At 38.3% G+C, this 22507-nt stretch overlaps 1 protein-coding gene across 11 annotated transcripts in view; it reads right to left on the reverse strand.

Moving 5' to 3' along the window:
* The window catches only part of LMO7 (LIM domain 7), a 132103-nt gene that overhangs the window by 82617 nt on the left and 26979 nt on the right, over positions 1 to 22507 (reverse strand). For all 11 annotated transcript variants that reach the window (XM_077781360.1, XM_031504887.2, XM_077781359.1 and 8 more), the window contains exons 2-3: positions 14575 to 14645; positions 10704 to 10773 (exon numbers count right to left, since the gene is read on the reverse strand). In XM_077781360.1, the coding sequence (XP_077637486.1) occupies positions 10704 to 10773; positions 14575 to 14645 (141 nt within the window). The remainder of the gene's footprint in view (positions 1 to 10703; positions 10774 to 14574; positions 14646 to 22507) is intronic.

Below are 22507 nucleotides of genomic sequence, written 5' to 3' on the forward strand. Positions count from 1 at the left end.
ATGTGGTATGAGGATTTTGTACAGCAGAAGGGTAAATAGCATTGCTGCACAGCTCCACCATGGATACCGCAAAGAAAGTTATCACCGCTGCAGTTAACATCTACTTTCTTTGCAAACTGCCATAAATTTTAAGCACCTCCCATTGATAAATATTTAACAAGCCAGAGGTGGTGGAGGGGGAAAGGTACTCCAATGTCCACCTTATGAAGATTTAACTCAAACACTGAGTGCTGAAAGGAATCTCAAATCTGCACTTCCTTCACAAAAGAAGGAGAAATCAGATTATGAATATCACAAGTATGAGTTAAGGTGTGTACTTCTACGTGGTTGACATTTTTTTCCAATTAGGAAAGAATGTTTCTTGACAAACAGACACAGTCATCAGCTACTTCAGAAATAAAACCAGCATACAAAAAACAGAGTATACCACAGACTACAGCTGACTGAATGGATAGATGGAAATTTCTTGGAGTTCATTTGGCAACAATATTTATCTATTTTGTTAAGTGACGACAAGCTGAGGCAAAACGGGTAATACTTTTTCAGAACTTTGGTTTAGAGCAGGAAAAAGGGTGACAATTTTCCACATTAGAAAGTTCTTGCTTCCAATCATATTACTTTATAGTCAATTGACAAGATTTTTTAAAAGTAATTAATTAGTTAGCATTTTGACATTTCATCCCAGTAACAGACTAAAAGCATTGGTTTTAAAGACTTGATCTCGTTTAAAACATCCCAAAATACTGCTTTTGATTCAGAGATCAACCATCAGGCACAGCACTTACTCTCCCCCTGACAGGAGGCCAAGTACCTGAACCACCATTTCTAGGGGTCTGTATCCATAAACTTCCTCCCCACTTATGTCTCATAGACATATTTCACTTCACCATCACTCACCTAAAAACCTGTCAAGTTCAACCCCATGTCTGGGTTTCACTCTGCCTGATTGATGTCTTGAGCAGCTACTAAAAATTTCACAGAGTTTGCATCAACCTCCTCTTTCTCCACACCCTACATTTCAAAGTGTTTCGGCAGCAACAGAAAACAATTAAAGGAAATTCAGAGCTAAGGCTGAAATGTACCATATGTTTTCAAGCAGAGGGGCACAAAACATCAGTAAACCAGTTCTGAGATTACATACTCCCACTATCAGGCATTGAAAGACTACAGAACAATGTCATCTCTAACTATTAATAACCATACTTCCTTTCTAGCACACAATCCTTTTCTCTTAATTGTCTGCTAGAGGTTTTTCCATACAGACCACATTCCTCTTTCCCATAACACAGCAGAAAGAGTACCAAAAGTGATTTATAGTTCCATATACATTCCCATCAGGTCTTGCATTACTCCTGACATTTGCTAATTTGCCCTTTTTTTTTGGTTTACAGTGAGATTAATGAGAGAACTGGACTGAAAGTCAAGATTTCATTCCCACCCTATGACTTGCTTATGACTTACTATGTATGACTCAGCACTAAAGCCATTAAAACTCTCACTAACCACACTCTACTATCTTTAGGTATATCACTGAAGCAATGGTAAAGAACTCTTTGTGAAGTACTCCAAGATTTGACTCATTAAAAACTTCTTATATAAGAAGAAGCAAGACTTTTCTTAAACTTAACTATTTAAAAATCAGATTTCTACAATGCTTCATAAATTTACAAAAGCATTTAAAAAAACTAAAACTGTTTTTGGTTTTCTATTTAAATAGAATTTTCATCCCAGTGGCCATCATGTTCCCAAACTTGAAGAAACATCTGCTTAGGAGTTTGAAGTAATGTAAAATTCAGAAGTTTCAGTTGCCAATGGAAACCCAGTTACTAATTTCCGACTGCAATTTTCTGAGCACTGACAAAATCTCACTAAAATACATTAAGTAAGAAATTTAACACTTTATTTGATGGCCACATTTGAAATACAGTTCTGTGTCAATTCCTAGGTGAAAACATTTTTTCTCATACTAATAACATGAGATCATAGAATAGTTTGGGTTGAAAGTGACCTTAAAGATAATCTTAGACCAACCTCCCTTCAGTGAACAGTGATATCTTCATCTAGATCAGTTTACTCAGAGCCCCATCCAGCCTGATCTTGAATGTTCCCAGAGATGAAGCATCCAGCATCTCTCTGGAAAAGCTATTCCAATGGCTCACCACCCTCACAGTAAAGAATTTCTTCCTTGCATCTAATCTAAATCTCTTTTTATTTAAAGCCATTACCCTTTGTCCTATCACAGCAGAGTGCCTTCTAAAAAGTTTGTCTTTATCTTTCTTATAACCTTCCTTCATTGATACCTAGAGCCTTCTCTTCCCAGGCTGAATTACCCCAAATCTCTAGGCCTGTCTTCATGGGAGAGGTGTTCCAGCCACTCCTTTTTGTGTTCCTTCTCTGAATCTGCCCCAACAGGTCCATGTCCTTATAGCTGATGCAGCCCTGCAGGTGGGGTCTCACCAGAGCACAGGGGCAGAATCCCCTCCCTGTCCCTGCTGCCTGCACTGCTTTGGATGCAGCCCAGGACACGTTTGGTTTCTGGGCTGGGAGTGCCATGGCTGGGTCATGCCCAGCCTCTCAGCCACCAGCACCTCAAGTCCTTCTCTGCACAACTGCTCTCATTTCTTATATTAATACTGGCGGGTTGTCCCAACCCAGATGTAGCGCCTTGTACTTGTCCTTGTTAAACCTCCTGAGATTCCAGTGGGCCCACTTCTCAAGCTTGTCCAGGTGCCCCTGGATGGTATCTCATGCTTTAGGTGTGTCAACTGCCCCACCGAGCTAGGTGTCATCTGCAGATGTGGTGAGGGTGTTCTCAATCCCTTTGTGTCATTGATGAAGACATTAAACAGAACTTGTCCAAGCAAGAATCCCTAAGGAATGTCACTTGTCCCTGATCTCCCTCTGGACATTGATTATGACCACTACCTTCCCCATGCAGCCATCCAACCAATTTCCTATCCACCAAACAACCCACCCATCAAATCTCTCTCTCCAGTTCAGACGGAAGGATGTTATTCAGACAGAAGGACGCTAAGTGATGTCTGCATCCCTTCCCTTGTCCATTGATGCAGTCACTCTGTAACAGAAAGCCAATAGGTTTGTTCAGGTGGGACCTACCCTTGGCTCTCCCAGGGGCATGAGTTTGGTAGGTCATACCCACTTTCACTTTCTTCCTCTTTGGTTTGGTTTTATGTTTATTGAAGTTCATTCATAAGAAACACCAATTGCTATTGCAAAACAGAAGTTTTCCCCTCACATAAGAATTATGCCAAGTAATAAGTCTGTTAAAATATTTGTCTTGTTGAATTTCCCAACAACTTGCTGGGCATAGTCATCCAGAAAACAGGTAAAGTGGCTCTTTGTTTTTGTTTACACATTTAAATTTAAAACTTGCAAAAAACCCCCAAACAAACAAAAACAGGTATCACCTTGTGCCTTGTCTTATGAAAAACAATACCAGACTAATTGCCTTCCTGGTGAATGATATCAAATAGGACTTGCTCAGCTTCACTCTTAGCAGGGCTGCAGATGCACTCCCCCTGTACCTCTGAATGTACATGCCACTGACAAATCAAAATCCCACAACCCAGCTCAGCCACAAGAGAGGGCCATGGAAGCAGCGCTGGAAGCAGAGCCCATAGCTACCACATTGGCTGTGATGTGTTCTGATATTCTACAAAAAGGTGACTTAAACCTTCAGAAGAAATAGCAACACTCTATATTCCTCAATATTACTCCCTCATCACTGGAAAAAAAAAAAAAAAACAAGAAAAAGGTCAGAAAAGCAAACAGAGCACATCAAATGCTTATCAGCTCATTAGTCAGATCTTGACCAAAATTTATGAGGCTATTTCTTACAAGCATTTTTGGATTTAATTGCCACACAACCAGGAAATTTAAGTCTATATTTTCTGGTGTTTGGTAGTGAAGCAAAGCAAACAACAGCAGCTTTTATATAAATTACTCAATGTATTTATGTACTTGCCCTTCCTCATTTTTCATGAGGAATGGAAATGAGAAGTTTCTTTATGATCAATTTCTCATAGCAGACAGTACCATTATTATTATTGTAGCCCATACAAGTCAAAATTCACAAAGCAGGAGTTTAAGATGAAAAAATAATAATTTTTAAAAATAGATAATGCAGGAAGACAGAAAAGATGTACCAATATAAAGTATAAAGGCTATACTATAGATTAGAAGGTAAACAGCAAGAGAAAATCAGCATGAAGGAATGAATTTTGAAAGCAGAGTTGCTTTGAAAAAGAATTAAATAAAATTAAGCCTCTCATATATCATCAGATTTCTTATATTTAAGTGGAAAACACAACTAATTTGATTCTAGGTAATCTAGAGAAGGAAGTTTGTAGCTATGTCCTAAATAAAACATATACCTGAACTAATATGTACAAGTATGAACTTTGCCTGAAAAAATATTTTGAAAGTGTCCTATAATAAAGTAAAAATGTCGTCTGCATACTATTCCCCTGCTACACAAGGAAAAAAGAAAAAAAAACTCACCAAAAAATCTCATCACCCTGTTGAGAAAATTTTCCCACAGAAAAGGAAATTTTGGCCAGCTGTCCTTGATGACAAAAGATAAGGAAATACCAGGGCGGTTCCATGGTTTGCAAAATGTTAGGCACAAAAGCACAGAAAAACATTTTTATTTTTTATGTTCTCCACCCCTTTCTTTATCTTCCCTTTTATTTTAGTTTAGCTTTCTATCATATTTCTCTCTTTTTACCTTTATTATTCCCTACTTCCCTGCTTTAGAAAGTATATGCCAGTGACTTAAGGAACACTATTTCAGGTGGTTGCCTCGGTGCAAATGGTATTAATACCTCCTGATGCATTCAATAAGCACATTTTAGAATAGTGCCATATTACATTGCATTAAAGAGAAGCAATGATGCTGGAGTAGCAGCTGTCAGAAGGATAGGTTTCCTGTTGAACCAGGAAAACTAATGTTTGAAAAATGCTGCATGGAAAAGCATCAAGGTGCTCTCCACCCTAAAGGAACCCTAATTCCTAACCAGAAAAAAAAAAAAAAAAATCCCACTCTACAGTATTTCAAATAAATATTTCAAACCTGGGACTGCTTAGAGATGTGCAGCTTTTTTTGTATGTGTGAAAAGGAAACAAAAATTCATTAAAAAATCCCTTTTTCAAAGCTGAAGAACTTTATGAAGATGACATTTTTTGCTCATGTTCATCCAGCATGCACACAGAAAACTGAGTTAGCAACATCTCATCTTGTCTGAAGTCACAGACCAACTTGAAACCAAAGTGCTAATGTCATTTCATTTACAGCTCTGAAAAACCCCATAGCTTTCTATTCTGCCCTGTTGTATGATCACAGCCCTCATGTCTCAGATGTGAGAAAAAGCTTCCCAAACACAGTGCAAAGCATTGCACTTCCACGTTATTCACAGGAGCTGCAAGCAAAAATAGATGGTCTTAGAAGACCAGATTGGGATATTGCAAGGCAAAAACTGGTATAAACAAGATTTCCATTTGCTACCCCTCTCCAAATGAGACACTGGCTCCTACCTCAGAATTTACTTCACCATCTGGTCTCAGCTGGAAACATACCTTCACTAAAATTCTGCCTTGCAGAAGAGTGTACACTTATTCCTCCTGAGCAACAACCAATGTATTATTCTGACAGATATGTTCAGCTTGCATAAACTATACATAACTCATTCATCTTCCAAAGGACTAATGGTATCTTGTGACTTTCATTCCAGGTTATGATTCTCTGTGTTTAGCCAACTGAGTTGAAAACAAGAACAGTTTTTGGGGAACAATGGTGCTGCAGCCAGAGATGCATCTCTAAAACTCTTCAGCAAAGCCTTGTTGGAAAATATGCTGTCAAACCACAAAATACTCCCCCTTGTGATTATATTCAAACCATCTTCAGATTCTGGGGTTCAAGCTGAAAACTCTGTATTTTTTGTGAAAAAGTTTTCCTCTGGGTTTGCTTTTGTTAAATACTCTTTTTATTTTTACCACCCCTACTATGCAAGAACTGTAATAAAAATAATTCTGCAGGATCTGAACCCAGCAAGATTTATCAATTTGAGTAATTTTTTTTTTAAACACCATCTCTGTTTCACATAAAAAAAAAAAAAAGGACCAGAAAAAGTGGATCATTAAAGTAAGAAAGTGCAGCTTGCACTTTTTCTACTGCTCGTAATGAAATCTCAAGCTTCTACAATCCTCTGACCTTTTTGTTACCCTTGCCATACACACCAGGAACACCTGAGATCTTCAGGAGCTGCTACTCTCTACTGGTTTGCTTGCCCCTCTGCCATACTGGGAAAAAATATGTGCACTGCTCTTTACACAAACTGTGTATTTTAGACAGAAATATAATCAGAAATTAAATTTTAATTTTCCAGAAACTATTTTAGTGCAAAGGTCCTAAATGGCATTAAAAAAACCCCAAAATTAACACAGGAAACCCAACAAGTACCTCCCAGTTAACTCCCTTCAGGAAATATATGAGAACATCACTGGCTCCAAAATCTGCCACGTGCTGTTAAAAATCAACCTGCTGCAAGTGACAACTTTCTGCAACTACTGCTAGAGTTAGAACTTAGCACCCTGCAGCTGGCACACCTCACTGTCCAGGAAACACCATAGAAGCTGCATGGACATTTCTTGGTCACCTGTCCTGACCACAGCTTCCCTACAACCACTCTGGTACCTGCCTTACCCCCAGAAGTTCCATTTTCCAAACTGGAACAGAAGTGAGCAGGCAAATGCAGCTAAGATGATGGCTACATCTCCCTGCCATGCCTCGAGAGAGAACTGGAACAGTGAGGCTAAAGCAAAAAGTTGTTTTATGGATACCAAGTTATAGCCAGATCCAACTCTTCCCAAAGTGTTCTTACAAATGCTCCCACACAAGGTGCAGCCCAGATTTCCCATGCCATGCCAAGCTGGGGAGAAGTTAAAACAATTTTTGAGCTTTCCTGGTACCAATTAAGCCAATTAAACCTGGTACCAATTTTTCATTAACTGAATACCAAGTTTCATTTCAGTATTTAATCCTCAAAACCCATGTATTTATTTTTCCATTCTATCTTGATTAGACCTGAACCACTGCAATCCACACCTAAAAATCACTAGGCAGCAGTATAATCAAACTAAAGGTAAAAGCTAAGGCTTAATCTGAGTTGTGTAAAATGTTCCTACTAACATAAAGTCCCCATTAGACCTTATGATGGTCATACATGAAAACAAGACATGACAAACCAGTAATGCATTGACCTCATTAAAAGCAGCACCTCACACTAACTCAAAGCAAAAAAACTCTAGCACACAATATTCCATATAGAACAGAATGTTTCATTATTCCTATAGGCCTTCACTTACTATTTTACTGAAACAGTTTGTTTTCAAAATAACCACGAACGCAAAGTAGTGAGATAACAAAACCCTTCTGGAGATTCAACCAAAGATATCTATTCAACACCGTATTTCTGTACCGCTGAAAAAGCCTGTCAAATAGTTGACATGAGCACAATGCTTAAACAACATACTTATATGGAAATAAAATATATTAACTCCCTAGGGAACAAAACCAAAATTCAAGGAATTCCTGGAGGGGAAGAAAAACAAAGGGGAGGGAAAGCAGGGAGGAGGGGGGAAGAGAAACAAGATGTCTTTCAAAGCATTTGTTTCCTTCTGATAATCAGACTACCACAAAACCCTCAAAACCATTGGGGGTTTGTTTCCTTTGAATCAGAAAAGTCAGTAGAGAAATGGATGCTAATTAGGCAATAAAGGCATAAAATGTTTTGGAAATGGATTTAAGGATATGAGTCTAGAGGAGCATGAAGAAGCTGTAGAAAAAACATGATCAGAGCTCCTTTTGTTTTTGAAAAAACCCTTGACATCTCTCAATATTAAAATTTCCATCTGGATTAAAAAAAAAAAAAAAAAAAGACAAAAAAGAGAGAGAAATGAGAAACATAAATTCATCCCTTCCAACAGTGACTTCTAGATCTCATGAAAGCTTGCTGGGGATCAATTAATGTGAGACTCAAAGGCATTGAAGACAGCAGAAGTGAGAGACACAGAAGTATATGTAACATTTATGAAGCCACAGAAAATACTAGAAGCAAATTTGTGGGAGAAGCAACCTACAAGCAATGAAAATATTTCCAGAACATGTCAAGCAAGCTTACCATTGAATTTCCAAGTAAGCTTTTTCTATCTCTAAAACTTATCATTCAACTACAGTATCCTGAGCCTGTCGGGTATCAATGTCTGCTTTCTAATAAATGCAAATCTCTATAATTTTTAGGGGCTTTTTTAGAGTTTTACATGCTGGGATGAAACCTGGGCTCTTTGAAGCTGGTATAACTGAGAAGGTTTCTCTCAAGTCTGTGAAAATCAGTCTTCAACTATTGCCACCATAAGCACCATCTTCTGAAACCATCCCAATATGATCTTAACTGTTGTCTTCTGAAACTGAAGTGTTTATATAAAACCTTTTCCACAGGTTAATACAAAACACCAGCACTCTCAATTACTATCTTTAAGTTGTGTTTTAACAAAAACACTAGGTGAGCCTGATTTACAAGAAGCATTCACCTTTCCACCTCTTTATTTTTGAATACTTGTAGGAACTAGAAACAGCCTAAAGAAACAGTAATACATTACAAGTAAGATATAAATAAGACACCAAATGAATTCTCTGCATTTTAACATCTGGAAATAAAAAATGCATATAAAAACAAGAGCGCCTGAAGTTATGATTCAAGACAACACTTAAATCACCACAAAAATGAAATCTAGCTTATGGTTTTCTGGTTTGAATCTAATGGCTACTTCAGAGGCCACGTAGACAATCAAACCACTGATCAAATAACTGTGCTGTCCTCCCCAGAATAATTTTAGCTTAATTTGAATTCTTTTTGTATGCCTTGCAGGAAAAGAATGTGCAGCAGTCTTATTCGCAAGCCTGAATACCTGAGCTTTTCTGGGACAAAGGCAATTAAAACTTTCTACATTCATTTGATGTGGAAATGCACATTCTCAGCTTGTGCAATAACTCATGGGAATTTAACCTATTCTTATGACCTCCAGCCAAGTTAGCTACACTTATGAGAGACATAGGTGACCAGCAAAAGCTAATGTTTTGTTGGTGCATTCCATTAAAACATGTAAATAAAAGTATCTAGAGAAGTTTTGAATTCTACTAGTAAGAAACCAGGTAATTTTCCCTAATGTTGAGGTTGCATGTTTGCCATAAGGTGTGATCTTCCATTTGTTACAGGAATCATACATATGTCCCTGTTAACCCTGGATCTTTTAATATGGGACCAATGGCATTTGTGACAGGACTAAATAGCCTTGACACCCTAAGTGACATGAACAGCCAACAAGGTTGCCATAGTGAAAAAAGTGATGAAGAAAGAATTCTTTGAACTTGTTTGCCCACAGAAGGGTTTCTGTAGCTAAATGGCTACAAAACTTTATTTAGTCTCTGGGCAGCAAATTTTCCAAACAGCATAGAGAAAATCTTTTACATTTCCTGTGAAAATTATGACATACAGCTCCCACCTCTACCCCCAGCAATGTGATTTACAGCCAAAACATTGGCAAATCCCTCAGCTGAAGCCTGAAGAGAGATCTTTGCATCATCAGAGTTATTTTAATGCATCTGAAGCTTTGCTGTGGGTGGAGTGAAAGAGGTTCTAAAAATACTTTAACTACACAGAACATTTCCTACTTTGCCCATTCCCTAAGAAAGGGATATCGGAAGTGGCTTTTAATATAAGATAGGATGGTGGCCTTTATAGAGACAAGTAATGCCGCAGAGATTTGTGCACAGCAGCCAGTGCTTGATACATCTAGGGATGATTAATCTTGATGCAGTGACAGGATAATTGAAATTACAGACCCAAATGACAGATCATGTACCTTTGTGGCCTAAGATAACATAGAAATGGTACAATTTTGAACAACAAAAAAATGAAAATGGAGCTAAAATTTTGAAAATTCATTAAAAAGATTGTGGGAGTCCATGGCATCCCTCTGGCTGCCCTGGAAAGCCTGGGACCGTGGCAGGAGGTCAGGAACCCCCCTGTACAGAGCCCCAAGAGACACTGTCTGTGATCTCTGTCCGTAGAAAAGAGTTTTCAAACTTACAGGATGCATTACAAGCTCTGAATGTTTGATATAAGTAATAATTAAGTGTGGCATGGGTGCAAAAGTAGAATTTTAGGATTCTAGATTAGGGGTCCAAAGCGGACAAGATGGAGGAAATTGGGTGTGTCTTGTCCTTTTTCTCCTTCTTCATGCCCTCCATGTTTCACTGTTGTGTTGGCACTTTTCTATTGGTTTAGGCTGGGAACACACTGTTCAAGGTAGATGATAGATATTGGCACATTATTGTAAATACAGCACAGGTAGTTTCTGGTATATAATGTTTGTAACATCCCACTGAGGGGCAGAGCCCCACACGCTGCCCTGCAGGACAGAGCTGTGGCAGGGCAGCAGAACATGTTAGAGATAAGCAAGAATAAACAACCTTGAAAACAGCACAGACAAATTATGACTTCTTCTTTGGCAATGGGGCAGAGAGACAGAGACTTTCTACAATCTCAGAATCATCAATACCACAGATTCCAACAAAAGATCACTTGTTTCATACACCAGATATTAGATTCAATGCCATTACTTACCAAGCCAGCTATTGGAGTTGGCAGACGATTGATCTTCTTAACAATGCCAGGTTTGATCTTGTTAATCAAACTAAAAAAAAAAGTCATATTGTTTTCTGTTAAATAATTTACTGCACTTAAGCATAAGCATGAGCATCAATGCTTATTAAGAAATACTTTGCATGTGGTCCTCACATAACATGATTTGAATGAGTTTGAGCTGAATCTATTAACACTCCCAAGAAGTGACAAGCAAGAACAGATTGTAAAAGCAAAAATGAAAAATCACACACAAGGAGGTTTCTGGGAACAGCAAAGGAGAAAGAAAAGAAAATGCCTGAGGAGGCATGGGCAGAAAAGGATCTGTCTTTCTACTACAAGGGTGGTGATGTTAAATGGACTCAAATTTCCTATTTATAGATTTTCTTCTCAAAAAGGTTCTGAGCAGATGTCAAAAATGTACCAGAATATTGATTTTCAGAGTTCAGTGTGATAGTACTAATATTCCTGTAAGGAACTCAGTTTTCATAATGTTACCAAGTCCAGTATGCTGTGTGCAGCAATCATTTTTGGCACGTATAATCTACATGCACAAGTCATGTTCCATCTCAGTCAGAAGAGACTGTACCGGATATCGCTCTTCACATAAAATTAATAATTCAGCTGAGAAGATAGGACAGGCTAACACATCACTGTTGAATACATAAACCCAAATGCATACCTTATCCTGCAGCGAAGATGAGGCACAGGATTCCTTTCAAGTTTATACCCAAGTTTTCAATCATGGAGGTAGGGGAATATTAGTAGTTCACCAAATTACGTACTGGACCAGAGGGTCAGTGGAGAACAGGGACCTCAGGACACCCTGCACACTTCATCTGCCTCTATACCTTCGAGGATTTTTTATTTGCTCTTACTTGTTGTTTCTGCTTGTCTGGCCAGACCCTTTACCCCACACAATGCATCAGCAAGGCTTTGTGATCTGCCCACACCAGTGCAGAAACAAGACCTGGAATTTAAAACTCTGTGTGGGGGAAAAACATCTTTTGCTCAAGCAGAAAATATATTTGGGAAATAAACACAAAGAACAGTTTACCCCTATACACTGGAATGAAGGATACATTTCTAAATACATGCAGAAAAAAAAAGAATTGCAGGTCCTGAGATTTTTCAACAACACTTAGTTATTTAGCAAACAAGACACATTTGATTACTTTTCCCACACAAAAAAGTGATCTATTGAGGTGGAATTAAAAAACTATTTGCAATCCTCCCCTTTTTTTTTTATTTTTAAATCTTCCAAATGCGTATTTTTAGGTTTATTTTACTGAAGAACATGAAGTAGCATGTGACCAGAAGAAATTCAGTGACTTTCTTTCTCTAGTGTATGCACACTAGAATTGGTAAAATGTAAAAGGCTTTATTTTGTTATTACTTATATTTTTATTTGTTATTTATTTATACTGATCACTCAGCCAACATGTACACTTACTCATTGAGTAGGACAAACAAACTGACTGGATGCTATAGGAATATTTGGTGCAAGTCGAGGTCTTATCAGCTATGGTTTAAGTCAGATCTACAATCTACAGAGATAATATATCCACCTAAATCAGCTATGCCACAGGTGAACCAAGGAAATGGACAATGTAATTTCTAGTTTGTCTCAATTACTTGAGATCTTGCACTGTATTGCTGTTGGTGAAAACTGGACATGCAACATTTTTTGCCATCTGCTCTTTCCTGTTTCTACAGAATTTCTATGAAAATCACTCCTCCTTGAATTCAAGTATGTCAGATTTAATTATATGGCACAGGAGAACAGCTATTTTAGTACAACATAATAGGGCATCTTTTGCTTTCAAGAAAGTTGCACGTCTCCTAAGGCAAGCTGCTCAGCTGAATGTCTTAGGTTGCAATGCAAGATGTGGCTGGGGGTGTGTATTCTACTCTCATCTGCTAGAACCAGGTGGGGCGGATACCTGCTATTAATGGCCATTGAGTGTCACTGCATGACTGATAAAATTACATCATCCATTATGAGAAGTCCTGCCCAGAGGGAGGAGCCAAGCATTCCTACCTGGATAAAGTCTGAGATTTGGAACACCTCAGTCAGCCTTTTCCCACCAGATTCCCATAGGGGCAGCTTTCTTTACCACTCGATTCCCAGAGGAAGACCAGGGCCATCTACACCACCACTGGATCTTCAGCGGAAAACTCCACCCTTCTAAAGGAACTCCACCCTTCTGGAACACTGCTTCAACAGAACCACACTTGTCACTGCAGGAGGACTGCAGCCACCATGTAGTCAGACTGTTACCAACACCCTGACCCAGGGGTGTTAGGCTGTATTGTGACTCCGTCAGTGTTGTTTTCTATTACTGCATTTTTATTTTCCTAATAAAGGACTGTTATTCTTACTCCCATATCTTTGCCCAAGAGCCCCTTAATTTAAAAATTATAATAATTTGGAGCGAGGGTGTTTACAGTTCCCATTTCAAGAGAGGCTCCTGCCTTCCTTAGCAGACACCTGTCTTTTCAAACCAAGACACTGAAAAAATTACAGGATGTTTTTCTTGCATTATTATTAATTACAGATAAATTTTACTGACTTTCATTTGGCAGATGAATTCTCGTTCTCTTGCCAAGTAAGTGTCAACAATGAAGATATCAGAAGATTAGTATGTATCAGTTAATGGCCAATTCTTAAACATCTGAATACAATATATATATATATCCCACTAAACAGATACATTCTTATTAAATGTATAAACTATTTTTATTACCACATTCACACTCATTAACATTCAATTACATAAGTAATGAAAATAAAGCATCCAGTTCTACAATATTATTGAGAATTAATTCATGCCTTGTATCACAGATAACTTCAGAAGCAGCTAGCAGGATAAGACAAGAAGACAAAGGATCCAAAGCAAAATAAAGACAAGGACAGAAAGCATGGTAATACTCACAGAAAAAAAATTATATATAGGAGAAGAAGCTCAGAGAACTGAAGTTTCATAAATATTTTCTGAAAGTTAGCTTTGTTGAACTGATTTTAGAGTGGCTCTGAGATTTGTGGGTTTTTTTGTTTGCTTGGTTTTTGTGGGTTTTTTTGTTGTTGTTTTTAGCATCCCAGGTAGTTCTCTAATGAGATTTCTCATGCACTGGTGTTGTAATGACATTTACAACTTCTGTTCCTTAAAATACTAAGGGCTAGCACCACTTCCAGTCCTGGAAGCCTGTTCCAGTGAGTACCAAGATATGTGGATGAGACCTGTTGAGTGGACATTTTACACCTCTGACTCAGCCTAGCAACGAAACCAGGCAAGTCTCATCATTGCCAAGCCTACAATATATAAGCACAAGAAAGCTTCTTACAGAAAGTGCTCCAAAACAAGCTGAGTGTGAAGTTCTGTGATAGGAATAGGTAGTTTCAGGATTTGTAGAATCAACACTAAAGGGTGGGGATGGTGGACAGAAATCCAAACCCAAACAACAACAGTGGGTATATAGGTAACAGAGTGCTTTGATCTCAGCCACAGCCCCACCACCTTGCAGGAGCTGAAGGGAAAGCCCAGAGATATCCTGGGCATTATAACCAAAACCAATATACTCAATCAACAACAGCATGATCCTCTCAGTATCCCACAAAGAAGTCTGTGGAACAAAACACAAAACATGTGCATCTGGAAAGAATATGTCCAAAAGCTCCTTTTACTTCCCATTTCAAACAATAGGTATTTTAAAAAATTAAAAATTATTTGCTATAAAATACTTCTAGCACTCCAAAAAAAAAAAAAAAAAAATAAAAATTCAGAGGCCAGGAAGGAAAGAGGCCAGCTAATGTTAACCTGAAAGGTTTTTACAGAGATACATCAATACTCACTCGCACAACAGGACTCCATTTTCTAGAGCTGCTCGAAAGTCTTCAGTTTCAAAGCTTTGCCTGGTAACTGCCTATAAGAAGAGTTGAGAGTTAATTGCACACACAGACAAATTCAGGACTAGCAAGAGAACCTTAGTAGTAGTTATAAGCAAACAAAAAAACCCTGATTTAACACTTAAATTTGTACTTTTATTTTCTTACATTAATTTCAAAGAAGCAAGTATTTAAAAGACAGTTCTTCATGTCTCAAAAGAAGTCAGATCCAACATCTTAAAATAGTTTCCTCTAGTGTAAGTCAATCTTCAGCTAAATTCTGTGGGAATACTTATTACTATCTAAAGCAATACCAGTCACATTGAAAAGCATAAAAGAAATTTCAAACAGAAATGCAAAAGAGCGAGAAAGTCTTTTATCTCCTACTTCATGTTACAGCGTGTATGCCCATGATATCTAGCAAGAAGTATTTTAATAGCAGGTTTTTTTCGTGCCACTTGCACCTAAGGCAGTGTGACTAAAGAACCACTCCAAGTCTGCATTACAACGTGCACATCAATTCCCATTCCTTGGCAAGTGGCAGGACTATACTAATGGGACTTGTTTGCATATTCAGAGTGAAAAAGAAGTGAACAAGAACAACTTCTTATAAAGGACTTAAGACAACCAAAATAATTGACTACAAGTTTTCAGCAAAGTAAATTTCAAAAATACCCCAAAACCCAAAAAACACAAAGATTTGCTCAAGCCTATACTCACCTGGAGCCACTACTAGATCCCCCATGTGTGTATATTCCCTGCAAGGACCAAATTTGGTAGATTTCTTCTAATAACCCAGATTAATAACCCACATGCAACTCAAAAAAGGACATCTTATTCTGCTATCAGTTAAAAAGATGGGTTTTATGCCAGCTGGGAACAGAAATCAAATACTAGGAATTGTATTTATTTGAGCTTAGAGGTCACCATGTTCAGCTACCAGCTAATTATGAACTGCCCTTTGGGGATCCTGACCATCCTCAATCCTGTGCAGGAGTTCAGGCACACAGTTTAAACTGCTGTGGAACCTTCATGCATCCAGAGCAAAGATATTGGTTCCTAATTAAAGAAATTAGTGCTAAAAAAAATTTATTTGTGCTTGGTAAAAAGAGCAAAGGGGAGGATGAAACTCTTTTAGGATCTGTTAAGTTATTACATTCTCAGCCTATCATTTTTTTTCTAAATTCCAAGAGGGATGCACACTAACACCAGAAATCCTACAAATTAAGTAATTAGCTTTAACATAGATTTTCTTTTTATTCAAATGCTATAATTTCAATCTTCTGACTGAGAAGAAAATTAGGTATTATGAAAATCTTCTTTTGTGTTTAAGGTTTTTTCTAAACTGTAACAAATAGTGACAGAAAATTAATGATGGCACACCAACTCAAGATAAGGAAATTTTCAAAATTCAGGGAAAGGATGATAGTGATTCCCCTAGGAGAACTCTACTTTATACAGTATTCTATAGGAACAGTCTGTTCCTACAGAAAACTAGGAGCTGTATCTTAGAAATAAAATTGTCAATAATCACTTAAAAACACAGAATCTGAAAACTACCCTTATCTCATATATGGCATGGTATTTTGTTTCCAAACCTGTATATTTAGTGATAAGGATTTTGAGAAAGCTAGCCAATGTAACATAACAGCATGGAAACATTAAAAATAAATATTTATGTTCCCTAGGTTATAGGGAATATGAGGAATAGGAATAGGAATACCTAGTTTAAAATTATGCCTTTCATTCTGCAAGTTAGAAATTTAACATTTGCATGTCATACTCTAGAACTGTACTGTAATAAGGGCTGTAGGTCTGGAGTTTAGCTTCACAACTATGTTTCAAACTCCAATCAATTCTTAATATCCTAAAGTTCTTCTTATTTTGGAGTTGTCACTGACATCTACAGAACTACACAAAGTGTTTGTGTTTATAGAGAGTTTACTCGCAAGTCACTCATGCAATAGATGACGAGGTGCTCCCTCAAAAGAGTTGAGCCCATCCCGAAATCCTGCTATGTCTTCTGTATCCACAATCAACCTTCACAGTGAAATCCCTCCTTTAAAAAAAAATAAATAAAAGTCTTAGAATTGCAGTATGCAGCTAAGGCCCAAACACCTCAAAAATCATTCAGAGGATAACAAGGAACATGTGCCACTGAAGAACTGAAGACAAATTACACTTCAGAGTAGCCCTTCCAGAACACAAAAATGCCACACCGCAATGCATAATCCTGTTTCCTTGAACAGCAAGAGTCCAACCTGAGTACAAGGCTGTAAATGCCTCTATTAGACTTGCAGGCCTCTTAAAATTACATCAGAAGACATTACACTGGAAGCATTCTGACTAAGCTATTTGTGCAGCTGCTGCAGCAATCAACACTGATTTGCTATACAGGATGGAATGTCAGAACAATCTTGTGACCCACTGATTTTGACAACTATGCGGTTTGTTAATATTAAAATAAAAGCATTGGTTCTGCCAAGTTAGGTTTCATTAATATTGACTTTCAAAGGATAACTAATAATTAAGTAATTAGAAGGTATTCTCAAAGAACAATTTAACACTGCTGCATGAAACCAAAACATTTCCAAGTTGCACAACAACTTGAATTTGTTGATGCCACAAAAGTAAGTGCTCCATTTAAAAATCTGCTTTTGTACAGAGACTGAGGACTTTTCTAATTAAGGACTTTCATCTGGCTTATACCCAGTGCAGAGCTTCAAGCTCAGCTGTAACTATGATAGTCTACCCAGGAAACAGGTATCATTAAAAAAATGCAAAGACACAGATTGCCTCAGAGTTCCCTGGCATTTAAGAACCTAAATAAGACAAAGTGAATCCCACCCTAAGATATTACATCTTCAAACTATGGCTATGATTTCTGAGTCACTGTTTGTTCATGAATGCTGCTTATACTGGGTGTGGTACTCTTATGTAATAGGCAGAATTGATTTTGAACAATTTTTCAACCACTTAGCTATGTGAGCCACCAAATAATAAAGAAAATACCTTACAAGGGTGATTTCTATCCATCTTTGAATAACATCCCTTTCCAAATGATATGTCTCTTTTCTCTCATCCATTCAGCTGAATATATTCTGCTTCTGTCACTGCTTTTTTGATAGAATGAGAGCAAAAGGCTGTATCATAAAATCAAATTTAATTGCTGCTATAAAACAGTTTAATCTTGTTTTTGAAAGACAGAGTCCCCTAATACTTTAGTAATTTGCAATTGCCAGGTCAAATCAATTTTTTTCAAAGAGTAGACATATCAAGTCTTTATTTAAATTTAGACATTTTAAAAATGTTTACACACAGAGGGCTAGTTTATTTTCAGGTTTGCTGTGATTCCTGTAGCAGGAGAGAAATCAAGAAGAAATAACCAAAGATCAACCATTCTGAGCATGGCATGACATCAAAATCATCATGGATTGAACAAGAAGCACAGAATATGCTGATTATATGCCCTAGTACCAAAATAATCATTGAGTACATTTTTTGGCTTGCTATACTGGAGGCCAAATATAGCTTATCATATGGTAGGGCTCCTTTGCCTTACAATTTATCCCAAGTTGAAAGATACTTTCAGTGTTAATATTAAAAAAAAAAAAACCTAAGGGAATCCATATCAAGCTGTTTCCATGGTTTACACAGGTCTGAATGGCTTTAGCAAAAAGGCAGCTCTACCACAGGCCAAGTCGATGTTTACCACCACATGAAACTCAAAGCAAAGGGACTGGTAGGTTTCTCAATTTAACTTCGCTGTGATGGGAGCAACTAAGCTGGATTCTCCCCATCCAATGCAAGAATCCTACCACATACCCAGGCATGCTGGCTGACCAGTTCTCCATCACAACAGCATTAGCTGCCCAGGGACAAGGAGGCAGTGCTGTACCACACCCAGCCTGCAATCTCAGCAATCCTTGGCACAGGTACTCGCCGCCCAGCCTGCTCTCTCCACCTCGTTCTGAGCTCTTCTGCCACCCTGCCTTTAGACTACAGCATCTCAAACCATGCAAGGTCCCCGTGTTTGAGAGAAATGCTGCCTGCATCAGCTTGAGGCACACAGCTCCCTGATACAAGGATGTAGGTCAGGGATGGAAGGAAGTGGCAAGATACCGAACCACAGATGGTAAAAAGTGCCTGAAGGAAGGCTAATGTCAGGATCTCATGGGGCAAACAATTACTCAGAGGGCAATTAATCAGATCAACACTGATTTATCAATTTCAGGTCCCCAGCATGGTCTGCACCAGGAAAAGACAAATATTGCATGCTGAAGAGAGGACTGGCTATCTTCTGCAGGGAACTGGGACAGTGATGCAACAGTGATGCAATGGTGCCATCCCCAGTACAGAATTCTGGCTACACCTGCCAGTTCCTGTCACAATGCCTGCCTGCCTGAGCAGATCACCCCATGTACATATGAATGTCTGAATTCCTACCTTTCCAATGGCCTTTCTTCTCCCTACCCGTTACCACAAATCTGGATCAGACTACATGGCAAATGGCTCCATCTTTAAATAACCCCAGCATCGCATTCCTCCATTTACAGAGCTCCTTTGGCTATAGCTGCCTTCATGCAGCGCAGAATGGTACTGCTCCTGCAAGGTGCATAAGGAGACACATTGGCTACACCCCAGCCAACAAGCAAGCATGCAGGCAACTCCCAGTGTGCTGGCATCTGTACAGCGTGACCAGGTCTGGAAGTAGATTCACAACATGTTTTCAAGCAGTATTTTGGGTCCACTGCATTTCATATACAATTGTCAGAACATGTTATACCTCAGCTTGACAGATTTTTATGGCCCAGCACAGAAGAAGAGCAACATCAAAAAAATAAGTAAAAAAAGTAAGGATTTTTTCCCTCTCCTACATTCAGATTCACTACCCAAAGTTCTACCTTCCCTTTTCATGGCTATTTGCAGTTCCATTTAAATTCCATGCAGCACATGAGCTTGTGTTTGAATAGCTTGTGTGGTAGCTACCAGAAAATGCTGTCATTATGCTTTGAAGTAAATAGCTTGTGCTGCCTGGCATTTGCAGTCTTCTCCTCCCAAATTTTTAAATCTCCTCCCTCTTTTATAAAAACCAAACAAAAAAAAAACACATAACATTGCCTCAGTTTTCTCCTGTAGTAATTTTCTTTCTCCAAAACCCTCCCAAAAGGCATAGGGTGGTAGGAGCCATATTTAAAGGGTTGCTGTACACCGTCTTGAACACAAGTTGAAAAATCAGCCATTTGGATAGAAAACATTTGGGGTTGCAGCCCAATCAGAGCAATGACTAGATTTTTCAAGCAGTAGGTCAAGCAGTAGAAAAGAGCAGCTCATTTTTCAGGCCAGCAGGATCTGTCTCCCTGAATTTTGAGACCCAGAAAAATGCACAGAAAGAACTGGCAGTCACAGCTCCCATCCACAGGAAAATACTACTGGAATTTAATTTCTGGTAGCAGCAGGGATGCCAGGCCAAAGCAGGCAAGGTTGCTGTGGGAAAAATGCTGCTATTGTGGGAAAAATCTGCTATCTTCCTTCTGATCAACAGTTTAATTCACAGCCCAGTAAACTCCTGAGGGGTCAATCAACAAGTGCTCAAGAAGCTGGTACCCACAGAGGCTCTCCCACTCAGCTCTCCAGCAATGAAAGGATGACACTGCCCAGCCTAACCTGCACAAGGGTCAACAGCAAGACCTAGGTTTCTAAAAAAAAAAGAGCTCTTAATTTCAAATCCCCACACCTCACAGATAAAATCCATGACAGGCATGATTCCACTGAGGAAAAGAACTGGGATGGCTGATTAAGAAAAATATCTACCAATAAATGTCATATAATCTAACTGAACAGCAAAAGTAAGAAGGGGGAAGGAGATTAATATTTTTGCCATTGATCACTTATGCTGGACCATGTGAATGTTCCTCTTTATCTATACAACAGTAATGTTCTTCAGTTGGAGTAATTCACTCTGTGGCTCAGTGCAAGGCTGTACTCCCCTGTTTAACCCCATACCCCAAATCCCTAGGCATCATTGCATTACAGAGAATTTAGAGATTTTTCAGTCTTCAGTCCAAACTGCTTTTGATAGCAAACCAGAACAGATATTTATAAAAGGAAATGGTTCATTATTGGAAAAAAGAAAGTCTTAACTGTTATTTTCTATCATCAACATAATGATGGGGTCCTATTGTGGTATGCCTTCTGGACAAACATACCAAGACCTCTGAAATAACACACAGCTACATTTTTTAAAAAGATGAAGAAAAACAGTAAGGGGTGAGCAAGAAGGGAAAACATTACTGGTGTAGTAGGTATGAAAAGCACAGACCTCTGCTCATCATTTGATGAGCTTATGCTCTGCTTGTTTCTGCTTTTCTGTCAAATCACACATAGAAACACAATCTGAAGGATGAAAGCAAATTTTTCCTTCTAATGATTGACGGAATGCCTGGCTTGAAACAATGCTGCAGAGAGAGCAGGGATAAATATTTGGGATCAATCCATTCAGTCAAGCTTTCCCCCCCACAAACAAGATCAACCCACAAAGTAAAACAAGATGAATAAGCCTACTGTTGTTTATCCTGATGACTGCACTGACAGGTGTCAAACTAGGAAAACAACCATGCATTACTTTATGTGACAAAAAAAATGTTACTTTATGTGCAGATATGGGCAGCATCAACTAGATGGAGGTTGGTGTTCCAGTAATGCAAAGCTTACCAATGCAAAGTGAAATCTGAATGACTAGACATCTCTGAAAAAAGAAACCATCGACATTTTAATTACATAGCTACATCTGATTTCTTGGGAAACTATTAATTCTGTAAACACCATTTAAATGCACACAAGTGCTAAAGCTGCTATCTTAAGTGATGTGTGCTGATTTCAACTTTAACCACACATTGAGTTTCCCATATGCATTTACAATTACTTTCAGTTAAATAAGAGTGGACATTTATTCACCTTCCCAAGGCAACAGAATACTAACATTAGTATTTTAAAATTTTCCAGTTGAGCTCCATACTAATTTAGTAGTTTGTGGTAAAAGAATGGTGGCATTGGGCCCCTTAACCATAAATGTTCCTTATTAAACAGAGAAAAGGATAAAGCAGTCATGAAGAAAAGACATTTAAACATTCTGTTCACCCTTGAAATAAGCAAAAAGCAAGCACTGAATTCCATAAGTATGTAAAAACCCACCTTATTAAAAGTTGTCTTTTTCAAGTAATTTACAGTAAAACAGTGGTGTACTAGACTTCAGTGCTTCTTTCTGACAGAGAAAATAGTAAACATACCCAAGGAACAAGAATTCTGAAGGAATGGTTTCCAGAAAAGTCATCAGCTGAGATAACAGAAGAAATTACAAGGAGAAATTCCAGTTTCACTACTTATTTTAATGACCATGTTTTATAATACATGCACTCTCATGCTAGCCAGATTTTGAACTCGCCTATTGTAAAAGTCAGTCGCTCCATACACCATTTCTTATTCTTTTTTCTGAAAGATCTACATGTTCAGCACTGCACTTGTTCTTATCTGACCTCGAGTTGTTAGCACTCTTCTAAGTTGGGGGATAAGCAATCAAGAGACAAATCCATTCACAGCTGCTGTATCTGGATAAATGGATACATGCATAGCTACACCCAGTGTAATGTCCACCAGGGCCATAAAAAAAGCTTGTCCTGGACAGAATTTCAGTATGTTCTCAATATCTTCCTCCAGACTTAACATGCACAAGGCTTTGTATGGCTGGCTGAGCAGTCCAGTCACAGGAGAAAGCCATGATTTTCCTGTTATCCTGAAATTGCACCAGGGCCTCTATTCCCACTCTCTTCCTCATACCCCTGTGAAGGGTCTGCATTTATGAAGCCTTCTGCAGTCATCCAGGCTATTTGTGCTTCAATAT

Source organism: Lonchura striata, chromosome 2 (genome assembly GCF_046129695.1).
Source record: "Lonchura striata isolate bLonStr1 chromosome 2, bLonStr1.mat, whole genome shotgun sequence".
In the NCBI taxonomy this organism is placed as follows: domain Eukaryota; kingdom Metazoa; phylum Chordata; class Aves; order Passeriformes; family Estrildidae; genus Lonchura; species Lonchura striata.